Source organism: Bombyx mori, chromosome 1, assembly GCF_030269925.1.
Source record: "Bombyx mori chromosome 1, ASM3026992v2".
NCBI lineage: Eukaryota > Metazoa > Arthropoda > Insecta > Lepidoptera > Bombycidae > Bombyx > Bombyx mori.
In genome coordinates, this window is record NC_085107.1 from 15,766,557 (window position 1) to 15,789,664 (window position 23,108).

The following is a 23,108-nucleotide window of genomic DNA, read 5'->3' on the forward strand; positions in this document are numbered from 1 at the left end:
AAATTAACATTATTATTTATTGTCATTACTATTAGGGAGTCCAACACTCATATAAATGTTAGCCTATCCATTATGTACATGTATTTTCTACATGGATACCGAGTTTCAAGTCAATCGGATGCATGGTAAAAACCACTGTAGATTTATATATTAGTATAGATATAGCTTGACATATTGCTATCTAATGCCACTTCATATATGAACTTAAACCGGTCAAAGACTTAAGCAGGCATACATATGCACATGCATACATACATGTGCTCGAAAAACATTACCATTTGCGTCAGTAGATTATAAATCAAAATTTTCCGCCACATTTGGATTTCTAAGCGCGATAAATTACCGAGAGCTTTCATACGATTTAAACCAATGAACGGCGTGTATCATGCGAAAGGCTTGGGCTTCTAATTGATTACAGGTTTGTGAAAATTGGATGAAATGTAGCAATTATGGATGGTGGTCATATCTAACCCAGGCGACGAGACAACGCAAAGACGTCGTCGCCCGTAACATCTTAGGCTCTTGAAGCACCGGTCACGGTCCTCGTCGAACTCGTCGTTCACGACGAAGAATTCGACCAGCTAACTAACCCATAGACACGTCCCACTGAGGCTCTCACCGGATTTTCTCAGTAGGTCGTGTTACGATCCGGTGGTAGATTCTGCGAAACGCCGCTCTTGCTAGGGCTCTTGCTAGTTAATAAATTCTCTCAGATTGAGTCTGTGAGCTCACCTACCCGTGCGCTTGTAGCTGAAATAGTCCTTTAGGTTACCTGCGAATAAATAGGGAAAATAATATGGCGTGCGGCGCGTAATCTAATAGTTAAACAAAAACAATGTATTACAGAATTTTTTTCTTAGAATTATCAGTTGTACTTTAAGAATGCTATGTATATGTATATCTTCTGACACAAAAACGATGAAGTAATAATGTTAGAAAATGGTTTAAAACGTAATATTTTTCTTTTATATTTTATTTATTATTATAATTATTTACATATTATTTACATGTACATAGGGGTAGAGGTCCCAAACGATGGTCGGACCAAATAGCGGAGGAACTGGGGATACCTGTCAGCGACGCAGTCCACCGGGCTGCGGGGCGGGATCGATGGAGACAGCTGGTTGACGAAATCGGACGGAATCACGATCCTCAGCAGTGAGGGACCGATCGAAGAGAGAGAGAGAGAGAGACATATACATATATTTACTGGTGATAGGACCTCTTGTGAGTCCGCGCGGGTGGGTACCATCACCATACCTATTTCTGCCGTGAAGCAGTAATGCGTTTCGGTTTGAAGAGTGGGGCAGCCGTTGTAACTATACCTGAGACCTTAGAACTTATATCGCAAGTTGGGTGGCGCATTTACATTGTAGATGTCTATGGGCTCCAGTAACCACTTAACACCAGGTGGGCTGTGAGCTCGTCCACCAATCTAAGCAATAAAAAATAAATAAAAAAACATATTAAATTAAATCAGACCATCATCTTACACATTTTATCGAGAGTAGGTACTTAGTCTAGTTACATGCATTTTCTTAGTAAAATGTACAGGTTTGGCAAGGCAAATGATTTTCAATAGGTACGTGTAAAGCCACGGCGGGTTATTAATAATGAATAATAAGAATAAGGAAAACTGTATTCTGTAATAAAGTGAATTAGTTCGAACGTAGTTTTTTAGAGATATAGGGCCATCTATGTGCCTGTTTGGCTTAAAAAATTCCACTAAGATCGCAAGTGGTCCACAGAACGTAGGTAATCAAGAATACCCTAGATGGCTCTATCTGCTTTTAAAATTTCGATTTGATATTAACATGCACCTTTAAAGATTTAGGTGGCTTCTTTAGGACTGGATAAATACGTGTCGCTAGGAAAGCGCTGCAATTCTGAATGCTCATTACAACTGGGTAGGTGACTATCAACAAACTTGTATCCATAGTACAATGTTGTAGTTGATCTTTGGAAACTAGTGCAAATCTACTAATATCTGGGATGTGCATGCAAACGAAGTGTAAATTTTAAAAGACCAACAAATATATAACAAAATTTAAATTGTTTTGTTAAAAGTAGGTTTTTATTTAACGTAATGGACAGTTAGCTCAAGCGCCATCTATGTTGAGCATTAGGTACTGCATTCAACGGCTGATGTCCGAAGAGAAAATTTAATAGCAGTACAATAAACTTGATATCCAAGATAAGATTACGAATCGATCCTTAATTCTTATATATGTATTTCCTTTCCTTTGTCGTATCACTCTTGTCAGAGCGGTCGTGGTCGTCATTTAGCATCATTGCTGTGGGCAGATGTTACCTCACGAGCAATCGCCACTCCTCAGTTTGTGGTGAACCTGATACACACACTGCTATATGAGGCCGTCAGCGCAAAAGTGGCCTAATCTTACCATAGTTATTTTTTAATTTTAATTTGAGTAGGCAAAAAAACAATACCTACGCGCTAAAATAACGTTTACAAAGCCATCTGTTATTTATGGGTGAAACTATGGATATGCCGGTTTTGCACCAACATTTTTTATATTTTAAATAATCTCCAATATACATATTATAAGCTTAGTATTAAAAATTGTGGGTTTGTCCACTTTTGCGCTGTCGGCCTCATATCTGTTTTAGTAGAAGATTAACGAGTTGCGACACGAGCGAAATCACAATGCGCTGAAAAGACAGCTGCTGGTTGATGTAGCACATAACATGATTGGTTCACAGAACGTTATTGGGGAAAGACCTCACACTTGAATATTTTTTAGAAATCTTCTTCATAATAGTTATTACGTAAACAATGGTGGTATAGAATATTATCAATTTTGTCGCGAAGCACTAAGCGATCGGGCGTATGTCAGCCGTAATATAGAGACTTCGAACACATATTTCAAGGTGGGTAGCATCAAGTTATGATGTCTAAGAACTTTGATACACTGTATTTAGTTAGAATTAAAACACGATTCCAATCAAAGGACATTTATTTCAGAGAGAACAAAACATCGATTGACATCCATTACACAATTGATTATTAAATAGACATTAATTCTAAACACAATCAGTCAGCAAGACTTGGTGACCCCGTCTATTACTCAGAGCGTTTTGCCTTCCTTTTCACGAGACTTAAGTGCATTTGAACTCATTGAATAAGGTTATTATGCAGCAAAGGATGCAGAAATAAACGCTCCGAGCTCCATAACGCAGTGCCAGTAGGATCTTATCAGTTTGAACAACTTTAATTTTATAGCGTGGGATCTATCTCGTTTTCAAATAATGTCATGACTGTTGATTCAAAGTTGAAAAGTGAATATTGTAACGATACGGCTATTACGCTCTTAAATTTTTTTAAAATTGTTGTTAAACTTTATGGATTCTTTTCATGTAAGATCTTCGTGTGTATTCGGGGATATTATAACACCAGTTTTACTTGAGCCTTTGTTTGCCAGTCTGTGCTTACATTTAAATGGTAATATACACCATTGATACTTAAATACTAAAGTTAAATATAACATCGAATATTAAAAGTAATGTGGTATAGTATAGGTCCACGTTAGTTATATTTAAAATGAATTAGGTCAAAGGTTTCACGCCTCCTCACTTATAAATGTTGGCAATTCTGAAAATGTTCAGTACATAGTTAAAAAGATTTTTTTATTCTTGGTCAAACATGAAGGATTTTTTGAAAAATAAAATAAAAAACATCAATCTTTCAAGTGTTACAAGTATGAAAATTGAAGTCGAGTATATAGAGTAGAGAAGTATTAAAATAGTTTTGGCAGATAAAAAACTGGCGTTTTTATTAGAAACTTACTCCATTCCTTTCCCCCCCGCTATGCTAACTTCCAATACCCTGTTCCCCAATTTTTGATTCTAAACTCGTTTACAATCATTGAACACCGTACCGATGTTTAGCAAGTTTCTTTATAGCACCAATTTTGGCCAACATTTAATTAAGTGAAAAGCGTTTTACCCTTTCGTTGTAACATAAAATAATGAATAAAATAACCACGGGTTCGCTAAGAGATACCCGCTTTGGAATTTTGCAATTAAAATGTAAAAACTTTGAGCATCCCTAAAGTACTTCCTGTTCGAGATCAGGAGAAATTTACAGAAATTCTTAGAAATACAACTGATTGCACTAGATATAAATTGACTTCTGCTGCGATCACGACTCAATCGTTTCTAACCTATTTCTAACGTATTTTCCTTTTCTTCTCAACAACTTATTCCATTTTTTCAAATCTAAACGATGTTCATTTTAACCATTTCGAGAGAAAATTCAAATACTTAATATCCAGTTCTTTACAGATTGGTCGAGAGAACAGAGAACTCAAACTAGTACAATCCGCCGTTTGTGATCCACTTGTAAATTACATTAGTTTACAAGCATATCATCTACGTATTACATATTATACTACTAAAGTAGTAAATACTTATTTGACGTTATATTGCGACCCGAATATCGTATAAGCTTACATTGTTAACCGGGTAGGGAAAACAAACACGTACTTTAGACACGAAGATCGCTTATAACGTTATTGGGTCACTTTATGACCACCGTAAACCATTGGTAAGGTTTAAAATAAACGACAGTACCGGACCATAATAAATTAGTTGTTTTCATTGTAAGCACGCAGTTTTAATCGAATTTAACGTGTTGTAAGACGTAGCAATTTTTTTTATTATTGTCAGACGTGTTTGACGGAACGTTTCCTATTTGCCCAGAATCCACGGCCATTGCGATGGGCAATCGTATTTACTCAAGCAAAAAGCGCGCGTGTAACAGCTCCAATAACGAAATCGGCTATCACCTGAAACGGACCATGGCATTCATCAACGTCAGTACACGTACTAGTGTTTCACAATCAGCGTCTGTCGATGTTAGAGCTTTTGATTACATCATTAGCTTGTTAGAGGTTCTTCGAAATTCAGAGCGACACGCAGGACGTAGCTACGGTCCTAACGATGGTTTCATTTCAATTACCTTTACCGAATGTTAACCTCATCTTCGTTATAACCATCGTTCGTTGTACAAATTACACTTACAAAGACGTTAAAGAATGATTCTGTATGAATATAAGACGGTGCAATCAAACCAACGATGTTAAGCATTCCCGTGTCTTATATCATTTCCGGAATCATATTGACGCGAAGGGAACTTACATTTCGATACTTGTAGGCAGACCAAACAATACCTCAGAATGCCGGCAAGGCTTGCCACCTGAAACTAACCAGACCTACGACACGTTAAGCACGTACGAGCGTTTCACTATCGAGCATTGCCGTTGGCGTGCCACAAGTATTCAAACGTAAGCTCGGAAATAGTTAAGCACGCCTGGCAAGCCCTCCCAACGATACGAAGCTGACATACTGAAACAGACCAAAACCAACGACACGTCAATACACGTACTAGTGTTTCACGACCATGCTTGTATCGTCGGAAGCGCAGCAATTTGCGCTTGAAGATATTAAATAATAAAAATTAAACGTAATAGAAGATTTATTTAAATAGCGTCAAGGCCCTACGAAACCCACGCAGATCGTTCGGAATAATGTAAACGAGCGGCTGCCATCGTCAATGGGAAATCAGATGTTAAACAACGAGAGATCCAACTGAAACTTATCCAAGACCTACAAAACGTTAAGCACGTACAATGTTTCACATTCTACCCTCGTCGTTCGAACCAACTGATTACATAGTGGACCCTGAACCTCTCTTACCTCTCAGCCTTTCTTAACCTGCACCCCCGTGATTTTTTTTTTTTTTTTTTTTTTTTTTTTTTTTTTTTTTTTTTATTGCTTAGATGGGTGGACGAGCTCACAGCCCACCTGATGTTAAGTGGTTACTGGAGCCCATAGACATCCACAACGTAAATGCGCCACCCACCTTGAGATACAAGTTCTAAGGTCTCAAGTATAGTAACGACGGCTGCCCCACCCTTCAAACCGAAACGCATTACTGCTTCACGGCAGAAATAGGCAGGGTGGTGGTACCCACCCGCGCGGACTCACAAGAGGTCCTACCACCAGTAAGATTGGCACCTTGATCTCTCTCAAAGCCCAGAATAACCGGTCCCAATTTATTTAGTGGTTGATTATTTTTAATCGTAACAGTAGCAACATCCCGTTTTTTATAACATCTCGACTCTCAAATTTACTGCCAACAATTACACCACAGCGTTAAGAGTACCAATCACAGATATTTTCCTTACGTCTGACAATAACAAAGTTTCACATCGTTAACAAACAAACATTCAGAAACGTGACGAACCTTCGATACGTTACACAACGCATGCTATCCTGTTTATACACTAGTCCCGGTGTTTACAACGAAAACATTTAAATTTAAAATTAGTTGAATTTAAATACTCAATACGGCTAGGTATAGTTCTAGATGCCAATGTAAACGTCAATAAACGTTTAAAATTCGCGAGATTCGCTTCAGCGAACGCCAATCGCAATTCGATTGGGTCTATTTAAAAGAAAATAAGACGTTGTGCGACTAAAAAGAGAACCGGCTCTTAATCTTTTTTTTAAAGTCACTCTCCCTTTCGGATGTTCCATGTCTTATCTGCATACCGAATTCAGTCACAGTAAAATATATGTTCACACAATCTTTGGTATTTGACAGTTCACATCCAACTTTTAAACGTGGAATCGCTCGGTTTACTCATCAAAAGTAGAAGGTCCAAAGAAAACAATAAATAAAAAAACAATTAAGCGAACGTAATTAAAATCGTTTACGGCAGTCGAACCCGTTTACGGTGTGTGTGTTATAATGCGGCCATCCAAAAAGTGAGATTAGGGAGCATTCCACACGCCGCCAACAGGAACTTTAAAAAATTATAACCTAAGTCAAACCGCCTGAATCGTTTAGTTCAAACAAATTCCTAAACTAAGTCTAATATTATGCAAGTATTGCCTCAAGTTTACGTTTTATATCGCGCCGTTTGTGTTTCTTTCGTAATATTAAAACATTAGTCCTTATCCTAGTCTCGTCTCGCGCGATGTTTAAAGTCAACTTGTAATTGTGATTCTTCCGATTATGGTATGATTTATTGCTTGAACTAAACAGACCGTGCGTTTTATTTAAAAATACAAGTTTATCTTTGACAAGTCTACCCGTTAAAATTACAATTGTAAAAAGTTTATATTATGCGAATTTATGATGAAATACCAAAAAGGGTTTTTGTTTTATTTAACCGTATTAATGTACGGCCCAATATGTCATTGTTATATAGCAAACATATTGATTATTTAAATTAAATAAAAGTTATGAAACTTCCTAGTTAAATTCTCCCAATCAAAGTCTCCTTTGGATGGACTCGTTTTACGTAATCTGTTAAGATAAACTAAGGTGCCTAGGAAACACCCGTCGCCATTTGCAACGTACCTAAATAAATATGCTGTATGTTTTAAGAAGCAGTCAAAAGCGATGAAATATATATTTATAAATATATAAATATCGATATATAGATAGATACACATGCAGTTCCTACTAAGGTACACATACTACCTATTTCACAATAAATTCAAAAACACAGATACCTTGAATATTACGAACATTGAAGATTAAAATTACGTTAAGCCAGCCAGCATGAGAACTCATAATGGTGTGCATTAAAAAAATGTTGCCGTGTCAGATTGCGTATTCGCAATTCAACTGAATAAAACATCACTTTATTCTATTGCACAAAATAAATCTGAACATAACATTGCGTCGTTGACACGGCAACTTTAAAGCGCAAATAGAACGGTGACGCTTAAATCTATTTGCGCGATCCCCCACCGCTGGACATAGGTCTTATAATCCCATGCGTTTTTTTTAAAACGCCCCATGAGGCGCTGGAACCTCCCCAACCCAGGATATAAACTTTTTTATAACTTGTCGATAAACCTCAACAAATTACATTTTGCTGGAAATTTCTACGTCACATAAACATTATTAGCTCTTTGACATCTCTAGTAAGTTCTTCGTTTTACTTGAAAATCGCACTACTGATGCATTATGCTAACCTGTTCCTGTGACGTCACGGTTGTAACTAACTTCCATTTCTAACTACCTTTCATCAATAATATGAAAGATTTCACAGATGGTAACACTAATTCAAAATAAAAAGTATTACGTAAAACTTAATTTGTTCTACTTGAATGCAATATTTAAGAAAAAAAATCATGAATGTTGATTTTTTTTAATGTTCTCTAACTCAGACACCTAAGGTGCTTCTAAATAAAATAGGCCACATTTTTACTTCAATATTGGCGGCTGGTAGCATAACCGACATAAAACGAATGTCCGGTGCAATCTCTACTATTATAACTCATACTGCATAATATCGTCCATCCTAGCCAACACATGGTCAATATTGATTCCAATATGTTGGCTTACCAAATTGCGTAGATCTAACATCGTGTAGATGGAACGACGATTCAATCTTAAAGCTCAAAGATGAACAGACGAGGAAAAGAAAAAAGAGAGTAACGTAACGCAAGGACGCATCACAATTAGCGTTAGAAAGAGCTAACGAGATAGAAGAAAAAGAGAGTAACGTAACGCAAGGACGCGTAACAATTAGCGTTAGAAAGAGCTAACGAGATAGAAGAAAAAGAGAGTAACGTAACGCAAGGACGCGTAACAATTAGCGTTAGAAAGAGCTAACGAGATAGAAGAAAAAGAGAGTAACGTAACGCAAGGACGCGTAACAATTAGCGTTAGAAAGAGCTAACGAGATAGAAGAAAAAGAGATTAACGTAACGCAAGGACGCGTAACAATTAGCGTTAGAAAGAGCTAACGAGATAGAAGAAAAAGAGCGTAACGTAACGCAAGGACGCGTAACAATTAGCGTTAGAAAGAGCTAAAGAGATAGAAGAAAACGAACGAAGAGTTAGACAAGAAGTAAAACGTACAAAAGTTGATGTAAGAAGTAAAACGAACAACAAAAATTTAATAAAAATGAAACTTGGCTTATATTGCACTAAGGTTTTTTTTTGTCCCGCACAACTACCACAATTGGCTGATGCGAAACATACACTGACTGACTGATAAGAAATTAAAGCTACTGCCTGTATTAAAATAATTTCGCATTTATAAGGCGAGATTCTCAGTCCTGCCTGAACGAATGTTGATATTTTTTTGATGACTGTCTTGAAAGCTGCCTTCTTTGATTAAAATAATGGCGTTATTTGGTTAACATCAACGTAAAATGCTTGTAATGTCCTCATTTTTAAAATTGTACGCTTTAGGTTTTGTTGATTAATTGTGGTTTTAAGACAAAACTAAGTACTAAAATCATTTGAACGTATAGCCGGGTACGAGATATTGCAATTGTTGACTTTATTATCGCTACATATTTCCATGAAAATGTGGCCCGTTTGGAGGCAGCCCTACGGAAACGACCAACAGTATTAAAAACACAATAATTTAAGAACTATTGTCTACTTGATTATTATGTTTGGAGGCTAAATTAAGATCTACTCGATAAAAATATTTGAATTTAAATTATTCGTTACGAGTTTTCGCAATACAGAATTCTTAAAAATTGCAGAATCGATTATAAAACATAATATACAGCTAAAATTCAATTGAATGTTAATAAATAATTACGCTCGTATTAAAACAAATAAAAACAAATTAAATGGTTGTACGATCCGTACTTGCAACACACCAACGCTCAAACTGATACATGAACTTAAAACACTAATCACATACTTTCATTAAAAGAATAATTAACTTAATTATAACAATTGTATAGTAGTATAATATTAAAATAATATTAAAATTATGCTTTAAATGGTTTATATAAACAAATACAGGGTCTCATTTATTATGTAATGTATTATGTAAATGTAATGTAATTTTAAACAATTTTATGTTAGAAAAATATATTCAAAATATTAAATTAGGAAACAATATGAATAGTTCAAAGTGCGATGAATATTCGAATTGTTGAATTATTATTACACACATTAATTACAATAATGTAATACATATTGCACAAAGCTTTGTGAGTTTTTATTAACTTCTTCTGTTCATAATAGCATACTTTGTTTTTTTTTTTTGGCTTTAGTACATATTAAATGAGATCCTGTATGGAAATATAGACAAAGTAATAAAACAGTTAACCAAAATGGTATATAAATATAGACAAAATAATAAAATAGCCACTTAAAATGACACAATTCACATGGGAATCAAAACTAATTCTACTAATTCTCAAAATTAATGCAAACTGTTGAAATTAATGCATACTGGATAGATGACAATTTAATTTTTTTTTTATATAAAACAATTATATTGTATAGTAGTACGTTTAAAATAGTTTATAAGTGTGTTATAATTACAAAACAAAAACATTTTGCAATGAGATCAAAAAGCTCTTATCAAAAAGCGATAAGAGAAAAAGACAAAATAATTGATCTCATCGTAAAACGATTATATTTCTCCGACGCCTTCAGGATGGTATTTCCTTCCTTCCATAACGTTCGATGCGGCTCGAACACTGTTATGATGCGTATCTCATTCAAAATCACCAGAATCATTAACGTGGCATCATTTGCTTTTTATTTTCGGCGATTTTTCCCATGTCCACATCGACATTAAAATTCTTGGCTTTCAAAAGCGAGGCTCCTTCCTTGTTTCTTCTCAACGTTCGAGAGACATTAGACAAATAATATGCCATTGCCTTTGAGGTCATTTTCAGGTTCGCGCCGTGCAGGCGAAATATCAATCCAGTGAACGTCAATATAGAGTAGTCGTCCGATCCGGTAGTTCTTGGTGAAGTTATCTTCTCAATATTTTACGACATAGTCTCGATCAAAATTCGCTTAGAATCTCAGCTGAAAGTTTTTTTATTTTATTTTCTTTATTAACCACATATACAAATAGATCACAGACCTTTAGGCCAGTCATCACATTAATCACTACAATGACGCAATGTACGCGACAACCTACAACCTAATCGATGCTAACAACGGGGTTATTCAATTGTTCGGGAGGAACTTTATTAAATGTCAGAATTCAATATATGGATCACATTCTAGAAATGTCTCACAATTAATTAACTTTTTAAAAGGTTCTACGGAGTTACGTCACCAATTATAATGTAATCTAAATAAACGTCCTCGTGTATGATAACGAGATAATATCGTCTAATGATCGAACTTGAGTATAGCATCGATGGAGAAGTCTGCCCTGCGGCGTTGCTCAGTGAAGATGAATGATTGTACGGCGCGCAGGGCTTGAGGGTCGCCCGCGGAAGGGCCGGGCTGAGGCACGCCCCCTCCGCCGCCACCCCTCTCCTTTCAGCTGGGCTTTTGTTGCATATCACGCATCATAAGCTGAAATAAATATTTAGCTCATTTATAGAGTACTATTACAGAGTCCAGGCTCCCCCGCGACCGGGAACTAGGGATGACCTAGGGACTACCAGCGCTACACTATAAAAACGCGCCCTCGCTGGACTTTCGTTTATTTTTTGTGAGTGGCGTTCGAGCGCGGCAGTCCTTGTTGAAAGAATGAAATGAATGTTTCATACGAAAAGATATGGCGGCTCTATTCGCTCTTCTGCAGATCTCTTTATTTATGATAATTAAGAATCCTTTTTGGACTTAATTTTGACTATAAATACTAAATTTAAGTCTAACATTGTTTTAGGTACCTAAAAAAACTGTTCGGTTAGCAATTTTATTATGTAAACCGTTTTCGAAGGCGAATTATTATATTAATAATATTATTAATAAACTTAAACAACAGGAAACACTATTTGGAGCTAAAACTGATCGCATTAGCAAGTTGGTGTCTCTCAAACCTGTAATCTGAGCCCAAGGCAGTTCAAGGACACACCACTATGCTACAAAGTACCACTGTCCACGTCAGTTGACTGTTACATTAAACAGAACATTTAACATTATTAGAATCGAAATAAACTTTATAGTTATATGTGATTTTATGGTTACTAGCGGTGCCCCGGTAGTCGAAATTCGACCATAATTAATTGAAATTATAAGTTTGTACAGTATTAAGATTATATTGTCAAAGACTATTTATTATGCTTCTATAATCACCGATTTCACCAAGACTATTTATTATTTACTTTTCACAAATATTAATAAAGACAAACAATATTTAATCTTTTTTTTATTTGGATTTTATGGCTTGGTAACGAGACCTTTAAGCCATTTCTTTTTTCGGTCACTTTCAGTTTGAGAACACTTCAAGACTGTTCACTAACTTTTAAATGTTATTTACAGTACTCTTAATGTATTTGTACAAAGGCTTGAAATTATGTACATCACTTAGCAATATTTCAAGCGGCGGTGGGCGGGAAGAAAGATCATAATCGTTGACTTCACTCAACTCAGTTGCAAGCACTAATCTGTCTATTATTTAATCTACTCTCAATTTGACCACAGACTACAAGCAATAAGAAAAGTTTGACAGTAAGCAAATAGTATGCGTGCGTGTATGTGTGCGTGTCAAATGCACGGTAGCGTGTGTAATGTTTTTTTTATTGATTTAATGTAATGTTTATGCATAATTTAAACAAATATTAGAATTCTGCACTCCTTCTCTATATTCTCTATAAGTGTGGGAAATTTCATACTCCTCCGTCCGCGCAATTTTCATAAAAAGGGGGTACAAAGTTTTTGCTTTACGTATTAATATATAAATACTAGCTGACCCGACAGATTTCGTAGTGCCTCAATTGATAAATAAAAGACCTAACTAAACTTTTGTATAAAATCTATATATTAATACGTGAAGCAAAAACGTGTTATCCCTTTTTACGAAAATTGCGCGGACGGAGGACTATGAAATTTTCCACACTTATAGAGAATATAGAGAAGAAGTGCACAATCCTAATATTTTTTAAAAATAATGCATAAAAGATACATTAAATCAATAAAGAAAACATTACACACACTACATACCATGTATTTGACGCACACACGCATGCATACTATTTATTGTCAAACTTTTGTTCTTGACGTCTGTTGTCAAATTCAAATTATCTTTGTTAATATTTTTATAGTGTAGTCTTGGCGAAATTGTGATTATAGAAGTATAAAATACAATCATAATAGTGTACAAACTTACAATTCCAATTAATTATAGTCGAATTTCGACTACTGCGGGACCTCTAGTATACTTAAAACAAACAAAATGAAGGACGGTGGACACATCAAAGGAAAAACAAAATTGTTATTTTTATGTAATTCCGAGCATTATCATATTTATCTACCTTTTAAACCTTCTCTGGACTTCCACAAATAATTCAAGACCAAAATTAGCCAATTCGGTCCAGCCGTTCTCGAGTTTTAGCGTGACTAACGAACAGCAATTCATTTTTATATATACATATAAAGATAGAAGATAGACTAGAAATGACTAGCTCACTCGTCTTCGTAACGGTTCGGTAGATTTTCACGCGATACAGTACCTGGTGGGACCGGTCAGAGGTGATGGTCTCGGTGGCGCGTACAGGCGGTGGCGGGCCGCGCATCTGGGACCCGCTGTCCCGGGCGCATCTTGGTGGTTCGGGGGGACCCGCAGACACTGCGTATAACATACACATGCTCTCCTCAAAAACATCTAATACACGAAAAATAAAATAGGGATGTACATACATGCACTAAATAAACAAGCACGCAAACATGAGGGCGAAATTTTTTTTTCCGCAAACTACGTTTTAACGTTCTTTTTTTTTAAATCTAGAATTTTAATTTTTTTTTAATATTCATATTACTTTATTTTATGAGAATCGTAAAAATATTAACAGATTTCATATAAAAAAAAAGTTTATTATAATGTCGTTTATTTTAATAGCTGTATCTGTGTTTTAATCGTTTTTTTTTACAACAACTGTTTTAAACGTTTTTTTTACGATACGACGACAATAAGAACATCATTTTCAAAGTTGCTCCACATAATTCAAAACGGATTCTGTTGGATTCCAAGACAATTAAAATTATATATGGGTACGTTTCCTACTGCAGAGTGAAAATAAAACTATACAGAAAATAATAAGTTAGGTAAAAAAAATTGGGAGAGGTGCACTAGTCTCATCAGGTCTTTGTTTAAGATTATATTTTTACTATTATTATCATTATTCTATTGTAAACAACAGCCATAATTACTAATAGAAGCTTTTCAACATAATATACGAATTTTGGTTTTGTATCGATTTTTTTTTCATTTATTCTGTATTGTCTATGAATACTAGCGCCATCTATTGTATAAAGGTTACGACGCTTTTGACGTAAAATAATCTATTTAAATTTAGAGAATGAGAATGTCAAAATATTGATATTGATGATTGACAGATAGGGATGTCCTTATTTAAAAAAAAAAAGTTAAGCTTTCATAAAACATAAAATTGCATTCACTACTAAAAACAAATGTTTTTATTAATTTCATTTTATTAATATTTATTAATCAGTTGTTATTATGTACAATGAAGAATAAGATTTATATTGCGACCTGTGAAACTATTAAAATCTATTAAAGGAGTTGCACTGCACGTGAAGCCTTACAAAGCGTTACTTACTGGCGGTGAGAGGTATCGCGAGACGAGCGTTCACTGCAAGCAGATGGTCACGACGCTGTAGCAGACTACCCACATGCTCCTCCAGACGCACGTTCTCCGTGCGGAGCTGGTGCAGGCATGAGAGTAGTGATGCTACTGTTGGAAAATTAACTTCAGTATCCCGATTTATACGGAGCCTTGAAGCTTCGAACTTTATACTTTATCTTTCGATCCAAAATTGATAAGCAATTGTCTTTCTTTTTTTTTAAAATGTAATTAGAATTGATTTAAACAGTGTTTTGATTCGATTATTGCGTTCATCAATTATGGTTCAAAGCTGTTATTAGTTTGAAGCCAAGTAATAGGGAATCGGATACAAATAGCAGAATAATATTTAAAAACATAAATTATACTATTATTTTTGAGACATTAATGATTTTCAAATCACCAAATAAAACGTAAAAACCCATCAACGATCAGCCGAATACTGAGATATGCTTTGAGTTTCCCGGATCCCTGTTGTAGCTATGTTCGTTCAAACATTAATCTTGGCTTCAAACTTGTCATTTATAGTACGAGCTCGATATAATCCAGTTTAAACACTCACTATCGAAGTGCTGGGCTTGCTCCATTAAAAACTGCGATCCCTGCTCCCACTGACGCTCGAGCAGCTGATCGAGGCTCTGAGCACTCGAAGAACTACGTCCCGCTGGGCCTCCAGCACCCTGGACAAAAATGAACACGATATAATATTTTCTTTTAACACACACGTGTAGTTTTGAAATTATTAGAACTAACTAGTCGGCCCCCGGTAGTCCAAATACGACTATAATTTATTGAAATTATAAGTTTGTACACTATTATGATTCCATTGTCAAAACTTCTAAAATGACAAAATTTGCCAAGACTACACTTTAGACAAATATCAATAAATACAAACAATATTTAACCTGTTTTTTTAAATGGTTTTAATGACCTGGTTACTGAGACCTTTTAAGTCATGTCTTATTTTTTACTTATATTCTTATTTTTATGAAAAATGATAATATGGAGTGAAACGAAATGAAATGAAGATGATTAATTTGAAATATTAATCTATTGGGATGAAATGACATGATATGGGATGAAACATAATCTTAGTAAAATGGTGGTCATTTACTGAGATTTTTTCAGTGGACTTTTTGGAGGATCCCGAGAAGTTACGTCCAGAGGCTTTGTTTCATTTTCCCACATTTGTGCACTTTCACAGATATTAAACAGATAATAAACCACCGTTATTACACATTTAAACCTGAAGAAACACTAAATAGACAAAATAAAACAAATCACACAACTTCACTCCTCGCGCTCCCACCAAAAAGTCCATATTTAACCTGTTCTCAATTTGATCACAGACTATAAGCAATAAGAAAAGTTTGACAATAAACAAATAGTATGCATGCGTGTGTGTGTGTCAAAAAAATGTTTTATTTTTATTGATTTAATGTATTTGTTATGCTTAATAAAAAAAATATTAACATTCTGCACTCCTTCTCTATATTATCTATAAGTGCGGGAAATTTCATACTCCTTCGTCCGCGAAATTATCGTAAAAAGGGGGTACAAAGTTTTTATTTTTTCTTATTGCTTAGGTGGGTGGACGAGCTCACAGCCCACCTGGTGTTAAGTGGTTACTGGAGCCCATAGGCATCTACAGCGTAAATGCGCTACCCACCTTGAGATATAAGTTATAAGATCTCAGTATAGTTATAACGACTACCCCACCCTTCAAACCGAAACGCATTACTGCTTCACGGCAGAAATAGGCGGGGTGGTGGTACCTACCCGTGCGGACTCCCAAGAGGTCCTACCAACCAGTTTTTGCTTCACGTATTAATATATAGATGAGCTCACTGTTCCGGCCTTGTTGATGAGCGGTGGCGGAATCAGTGGGTCTGGACCACCGCTCCCGGCGGCATGTGCGGCCAGCTCGGCGCTCAGTTGCTCTTGAAGCCGGGCCGCAGCCCCACTTTCCGGATTCAATTCGTTGCCGAGCATGTGCGGCGCTGTACAACTCGGGCCAATCCTGAAAATAGTCACATAACATTATCGTACACATTATATTCAAGGTTTATAATCGCCAATTTATTATACATTTTCCGTGATCGTCGCATATGCGGCGTATAACACAATATACCACTTCCACAGACATTTAAGCGTATTTTACATGTAATATTTTATTATATCTGTTGTTTGCTTACTTTGTTTCCATTTTCGGTTTCATGGCGCGTTCTGTACCTGTAATTAAAAATTCAAATTGATCTACGTATGTTTTAAATTAAAATTATCAACGTTATCGCAAAACAAGCCTAAAAACATCAACCAAACATCTGATTAATGTTAGGACACAAAAAAAAAACCGGTCAGCACACAAAAACAACTGTTTTCGTTAGTAGAAAGCGACGGAAACACCCGCGAGTGCGTAAGGTAACCTTTACAAAACCTTGTTCGCGTAATAAAATGTAAATAAATAATGTTAATGCCGTAATGCTTGTTCGAATTATCGCAACAAAGCATATTATGCATGAGTGCAGTGTGGGTGTTGTCCATACATTATTTGTAAGCGTTAATTATGTTGGTACGTGTTGTACGATTACCTGGCGAGCTTGGAGGTGAATCTTTGATAGTTTCCTGGTATATCGGAGGCGGGGTCTGCTGCGGTTGACGGCGTACATTAGCCAATGATTGTGTACCCGAAGTTTCTGCTCGGAAATGTACGTATGTAATTTAATTTTACGTTTCGTTTTTGATTACGACTTGAGCGACGACGTTACATTAGCTACGTGTTAGCTGTTAGTTTGGGTTAGTCAGAATGAGAGATACGCACAAGACTTACGCACTTGCGGGTTATGTAACAAAAAAAATTGTTAATCAATGAAATTATAGGTTTAATAATGTTAGTTGAAGTTCCCAAGCTGTATTCGACCCGTTCAATACCTGTATAAGATCCAAACCAATTTTAGTGCGTCTAATTAAGGGTACGTACGTATTGCAGACGGTCCTGGTGGACATGGAGGACCGGAAGGACCAGGAAGCATAGGAGCCGGCGCCATGTTGACGACAGACGCCATCGCTGCTCGTTTCTTGTTCCTGATAGCCGGCGGCATCGGGCATATGGGAACCGGGCCCATATTGTCTTTGCTAGTACTGGCCATCCCACTGACACTGTCGGCAACATAATAAAATATAAAGGCTGGGGCTCACACAAGATTTATTTTCACAATATTACACAGCACCCTGAGTTTCTCGCCGGATCTTCTCAGCGGGTCGCGTTTCCGATCCGGTGCTAGATTCTGCGAAGCACTGCTGTTTTTTTTTCCTACCTAAGCTGATAGCCTTGAGAGGCTATTTCAGCGTAACCTTAACTAGTAGATGAGCTCATGGGACTCAAACCGGAGTGTTACTAACACTGACCCTAGCAAAAGCAGTGCTTTGCAGAATCGACCACCGGATCGGAAACGCGACCCACTGAGAAGATCCGGTGAGAAACTCAGTGGGCTGAGCCCCGTGAGCTCACCTAGACGTCAAGGAGACGCTGCAATAGCCAGTCAAGGCTATCAGCATAGATAAGAAAAAGAAAAAAACAGTATTATGTGCGTTATTATGAATGGAAATATTTTTAGAGGTTAAATTGGTAATACTGCTGAATTAAAATCGTATGTTTTTGCATTAGTGCCAATGTCTTTATATAGCAAACACATTCCCAATGAGCAGTCGATACAAGGTTAGTACGTTCAACCAGTTGTGAAGCGATGTCAGATGTGATGTCACAATACAGATTACAGCAATTAGCGATCGCTGAAATATGCAAATTACTCGCCAAAGACGCGCGACTTGGCGAATAATTAATCGACGCCATTTCGCAAAGGTTCATACGGAGGTAGGCGAAATGCGTAGTAAATTGGACCTATAGTACCTTTATAAGTAATTGAACATTGTGTTTCGTAGAGCACTTGTGACTAGGATCTAATTATTTTCATTGCAATTTCTCAGTTATGAACAATATTGTGCTCTACGCTCGAAAATTAATTGCTCACTAATTAGCTACCACGAATCGATACGAAATTAGTAGGTAAAGATAAACGGAAACGGAACGAAATTAGTAGATAAGGATAAGGTAGGATAATGGTTTCGTAATTTTGATTTTCAAATTACGTAAAGCATACCCACTATATACTATAAGCACAAAAGTAATTTAATTTATTTAACTTTGTATTTCGTTCACATCGCACACACGTGTTGTATATTTTCAAATACTATGAGGCTTATTATATGGCCACTTGAAAAACCATTACACATGAAGCACAAGGAAGTTATGTTGATAATGTTATGAGCAAAAAAATCCTGTCGGATACAGTTGGGTAATACAACAGAAATAAACATTCACAACGGCTCTGTCAGTACAGTTAACATAAGTTTTGTTTTCGCCACATGTTTAACACATTGCAATATACAATTCCACTTATTACGATTGATAATTTTCAAACACATTGTAACAAATATGGATAGCAACAAAATTTGACTCAAAATAAAATGGTTGCATGACTCATGTACGATATTAATGAGACTTTGTGCATTACGGTCGCTCAAACTATTTTCCAACAAATTTTATTTTTAACCTTAATCTTTTTTTTTTCTTTGGGGGAAGCGATCACACATAGATCTCTCCAGTTTCCCAGGACAGGTTCTCATAAGCTTCTAATGTACAGACAAATTTATTTGAAATCAGGTGACATCGCGTGGATGGCAAGTAATGGAATATTCGTTTATTATTTTACCATTTATTCGACATTAAGACGAAATTTTTTCGAACTACCTTCTATTACTGTAAAAGAAAAATTGTGCTGAAAAAATCATTTTTTTTTGTGTCACCGTGATTGCATTGCTCAACTTTCCTAATCATGCGCAGGTTTATGTAAAATTTCGAATCGAGTGATTAGAAATATTTCTCTTATAAACAATCCAGCTCATAGAGACTATTCTCAACAACGCGCAATGTAATACATATATACATACAAAAAACACAACCTCTGCTGCAAATACTGTTATTTTTAAACATCACTTACCTTCGGTTCATTTAAAAAGACCAAATAAGTTTTATTGTGTTTCCTTTATCTTTGACTTCTTGCTTCTGTACCATCAGATACAAACTCGTATCCTCCGATTAGGGCAATCATTACTCACATTTCAGAACATAACGATTTAAAGAAGTTGTTGTTGATTTTTTGGGTCAGTTTTATTTCCACAATATTATAAATTATTATTTTACATTAATGTATTGAACTGACCCTGGTTTATTTGGATCTTGCTGCATTTCGTAGGCAACGTTCAGACCACCCCAAGAAGAGCGACCAGGAACGGTATGCGGTGAATGCCCTGAGACGCCAGGCTGTTCCATAGAAGTCTGTAATGCATAAAACATGTTTAATGGTGTAATATTCGGTTTGATTACCAACTTTTTTTTTAGTGGATCAGGATTTCAAATCTTTCAAAGACCTTGCCGCTTAACTACGACGGATGGGCGAACCAAATGTCTAAGCTAGGGGGTAAGTTTGCTTAGTTTCCCGAGCGATAGAAGAGGAAACCTAACAGTTCAAGGATAGATGCTCCGTGAGTGTGCCTCTACCACCACATCTGAATTCTGACCGCCTGAGAATATTATGCTATTTATTTCCTTTTCGATCATTTTCTAGGCGATAACACAATATTAGAGTTTATTTTCGTGTTGTTCATTTTACACTTTTATTTTATTATATTTATTTGTTTAGATTACAAATAATTCATATAATTCAAGTTTAGTATTAAATGACAATTTTAATATTATGTGTCAAAATGTATAATCAAATATTAATATAAGAATAAACGACAAAGAAGTAAAAATACTTCTTAGACGATTGACGTTGTTATTATTTATTGACTTAGATGCTTACACGTGTCCAAAAATTCTAATGTAATATAATTTATGTTTTGTTGTTCAAAAACAATTTATATGTGCATTATTCTAATGAGAGATTCCGTATGGAGTGTGATAAGGATCTAAATACATAGTAGATTGTTGATGTCAGAGAAGCCCTAAGATTAGGTGGTCCATTGCATATATGTAAATGATATAGAGAAATAAAAAAACGTCATCTTAAAATACATCGATTTAGACTAGTTAAGAGTGACCTTTGTTCCTCTTAGTGTAAAAGGTTGTTTTTCTATTGCAGAAGATTGTTTATCTAGTCTCTGCTATTACAGTTTATGGCGTATCATCAACATATTAGCTTTTAGCAAACTCGAGGGTTAGGGGTGGTAGTGTTTATGTCTGCAGTTTGAAATTTTGTTTTCAATTGAAATGTCAAAAAATGAACAAATCTTCAAGAGTTTTTTTGAAATTTCGTGTTAGTTAATGAATTTATACACTATGCATATGCTATGTATACTCTGAATAAGACTTGAAAAATAATCTAATAGTATATTATATTATCGCTAAACACTGACTACGAAATGTACCAGTATAACTGATTGTTTTATTGTTTGATAAAAATACGTATTTATTTGAATTGTACTTGACGTCCACAAGTGGCTATAACGAGCCGCAATACCAGTGAATAAATTATTTGGATGGTTGACATTGCCAAATCAATTTATTGGGCCTATATACACCTACAGGAGCATTGGTTTAATAATAGTTCATCACTTAGGTTCTATCAGGATAATCTAACTAATACGTATTTTTTCTCGTACTACTTACATATATTTTGTGCACTTCTTTTAGGAAAAGCTACTATTTAAATAATGACATTTATTAGCTTTTCAGCTTTATTCACTGGTAATAATAATTAATTTCGATTTTGCTAAACGTGGAATAACTGCTATGCAGTTTCTAGTGTGCAAAGATATAATTTACATTTTATTTTAGTTCGGCAATGTTTTCATCGACACTCCACGACAAAAGATATGCAGTATCAACACGTGTTAATAAATTTGAAGATGGCATAATATCTCTTACCATTGTATACATTAAGCTAAGTGTTCACATTATTTCTAAATTTAATTAAACGAAACGAACACGATTTCCCGAGACATTACCGCCGGGCGGCAGATCTCGCCAAAACCGGCGATAGTGCGAGACTGATTGAATGGATGGACGCGAGAATTTTACTCCCGTATCCCCGTCGTAGTATTTGTAAATATTTATATCTCACACTCCCGATACCATAGTCGAGCGAAGAGGAAGCGAGATAGAGTTAATATCTTCGTGACGTTTTCTAGTGTAACATATTTTTTATTTTTTCATTTGCAACGAATGGCGAGCACATGTTTAAACAACGCGCGAACGCTTCATAGTTCAGGTAGTTGATGGGATGGGCAGGTACCAAAACGCAATCTTGGTGTTCCCCGGGGCACATCTCACAGGAATTTCGTCATTTGTCGAAATATCTTTTGACTTCGGGTACTTTCGCCGAAAATAGCGAATGACGTAAGAATGTTTTTGCGTCGAGAATATGGCAAAGAAAAATGTTAAATACCTACAGTACTTAAATAATATATAAACCGATGGTAGCATTAAGAATAGTAATAAAAAATGCAAAACAGCGCTTATTTTTACACTTTGTTTTTGTAATAGCATAAATCGAGCCTACAACGCACTCGGTCTTAACAGCCTGGCCACGGGACATTCGCCGATGCGAATATTCGCGCGGTGCGAACGGCGAAGCGTCTAGCGACTAAAACAAGCGCATAGAAATGTACCTAACAAGCCACGCGCACCGGCGACCGGCGAAGCGACCGGCGAAATGTACCGAGCGAATCGCGCGATGCGGCGGGCGAGCAAAACAAATGCATGAATACGGACGGCGCGAGCCACGGAGTCGAGCGGTAGTCGCGGCGAATAGTGCAGTGATTAAATGAGTTTAGTTGTTTTCGCCGCGAAAAATTAACGCCGAAATTTTTATATTTTTTATTTATTTTTTATTTTATATTTTTAAAGTCGTCGTGGCCTAACGGACGTCCGGTGCAATCGTGTTGAGCGATGCACCGGTGTTCGAATATCAGGCGGGTACCAATTTTTGTAATGAAATACGTACTCAACAAATGTTCACGATTGATTTCCACGGTGAAGGAATAACATCGTGTGATAAAAATGAAATCTTCAAAATAATAATTTGCGTAATTACTGGTGGTAGGACCTCTTGTGAGTCTACACGGGTGGGTACTACCACCCTGCCTATTTCTGCCGTGAAGTAGTAATGCGTTTCGGTTTGAAGGGTGAGGCAGCCATTATAACTATACTTGAGACCTTAGAACTTATATCTCAAGGTGGTTGGCGCATTTACGTTGTGGATGTCTATGGGCTCCAGTAACCACTTAACACAAGGTGGGCTGTGAGCTCGTCCACCCATCTAAGCAATAAAAAAATAAAATAGCTGAAATACTAGCTAGACCAGCTATTTGGAAGTCTAGCCACCCAAAGTATTTCTCGTACTTCTTGTGGAATTCTCCATCTATAGGTATACTCCGATTCTTATTCAAATCATGTACTTCACAATCTTTTCCAAATAATA

The 23,108-nt window shown here is 36.1% G+C and overlaps 1 protein-coding gene across 23 annotated transcripts in view; it reads right to left on the reverse strand.

Moving 5' to 3' along the window:
• Window positions 1–2,957: 2,957 nt before the first annotated feature.
• Window positions 2,958–23,108, reverse strand: part of LOC101742568 (protein AF-10) — a 44,172-nt gene continuing 24,021 nt past the window's right edge. For 16 of the 23 annotated variants that reach the window (XM_062670212.1, XM_021352567.3, XM_062670195.1 and 13 more), the window contains 9 exons: window positions 19,848–19,963; window positions 17,546–17,724; window positions 17,157–17,261; window positions 16,761–16,797; window positions 16,414–16,585; window positions 15,128–15,245; window positions 14,542–14,676; window positions 13,435–13,550; window positions 2,958–11,332 (listed from right to left, as the gene is read on the reverse strand). In XM_062670212.1, coding sequence (XP_062526196.1) covers window positions 11,297–11,332; window positions 13,435–13,550; window positions 14,542–14,676; window positions 15,128–15,245; window positions 16,414–16,585; window positions 16,761–16,797; window positions 17,157–17,261; window positions 17,546–17,724; window positions 19,848–19,963 — 1,014 coding nt within the window. In that variant the 3' untranslated portion in view covers window positions 2,958–11,296. The remainder of the gene's footprint in view (window positions 11,333–13,434; window positions 13,551–14,541; window positions 14,677–15,127; window positions 15,246–16,413; window positions 16,586–16,760; window positions 16,798–17,156; window positions 17,262–17,545; window positions 17,725–19,847; window positions 19,964–23,108) is intronic. The other 7 variants (XM_062670262.1, XM_062670261.1, XM_062670260.1 and 4 more) reach the window with 3 other exon arrangements.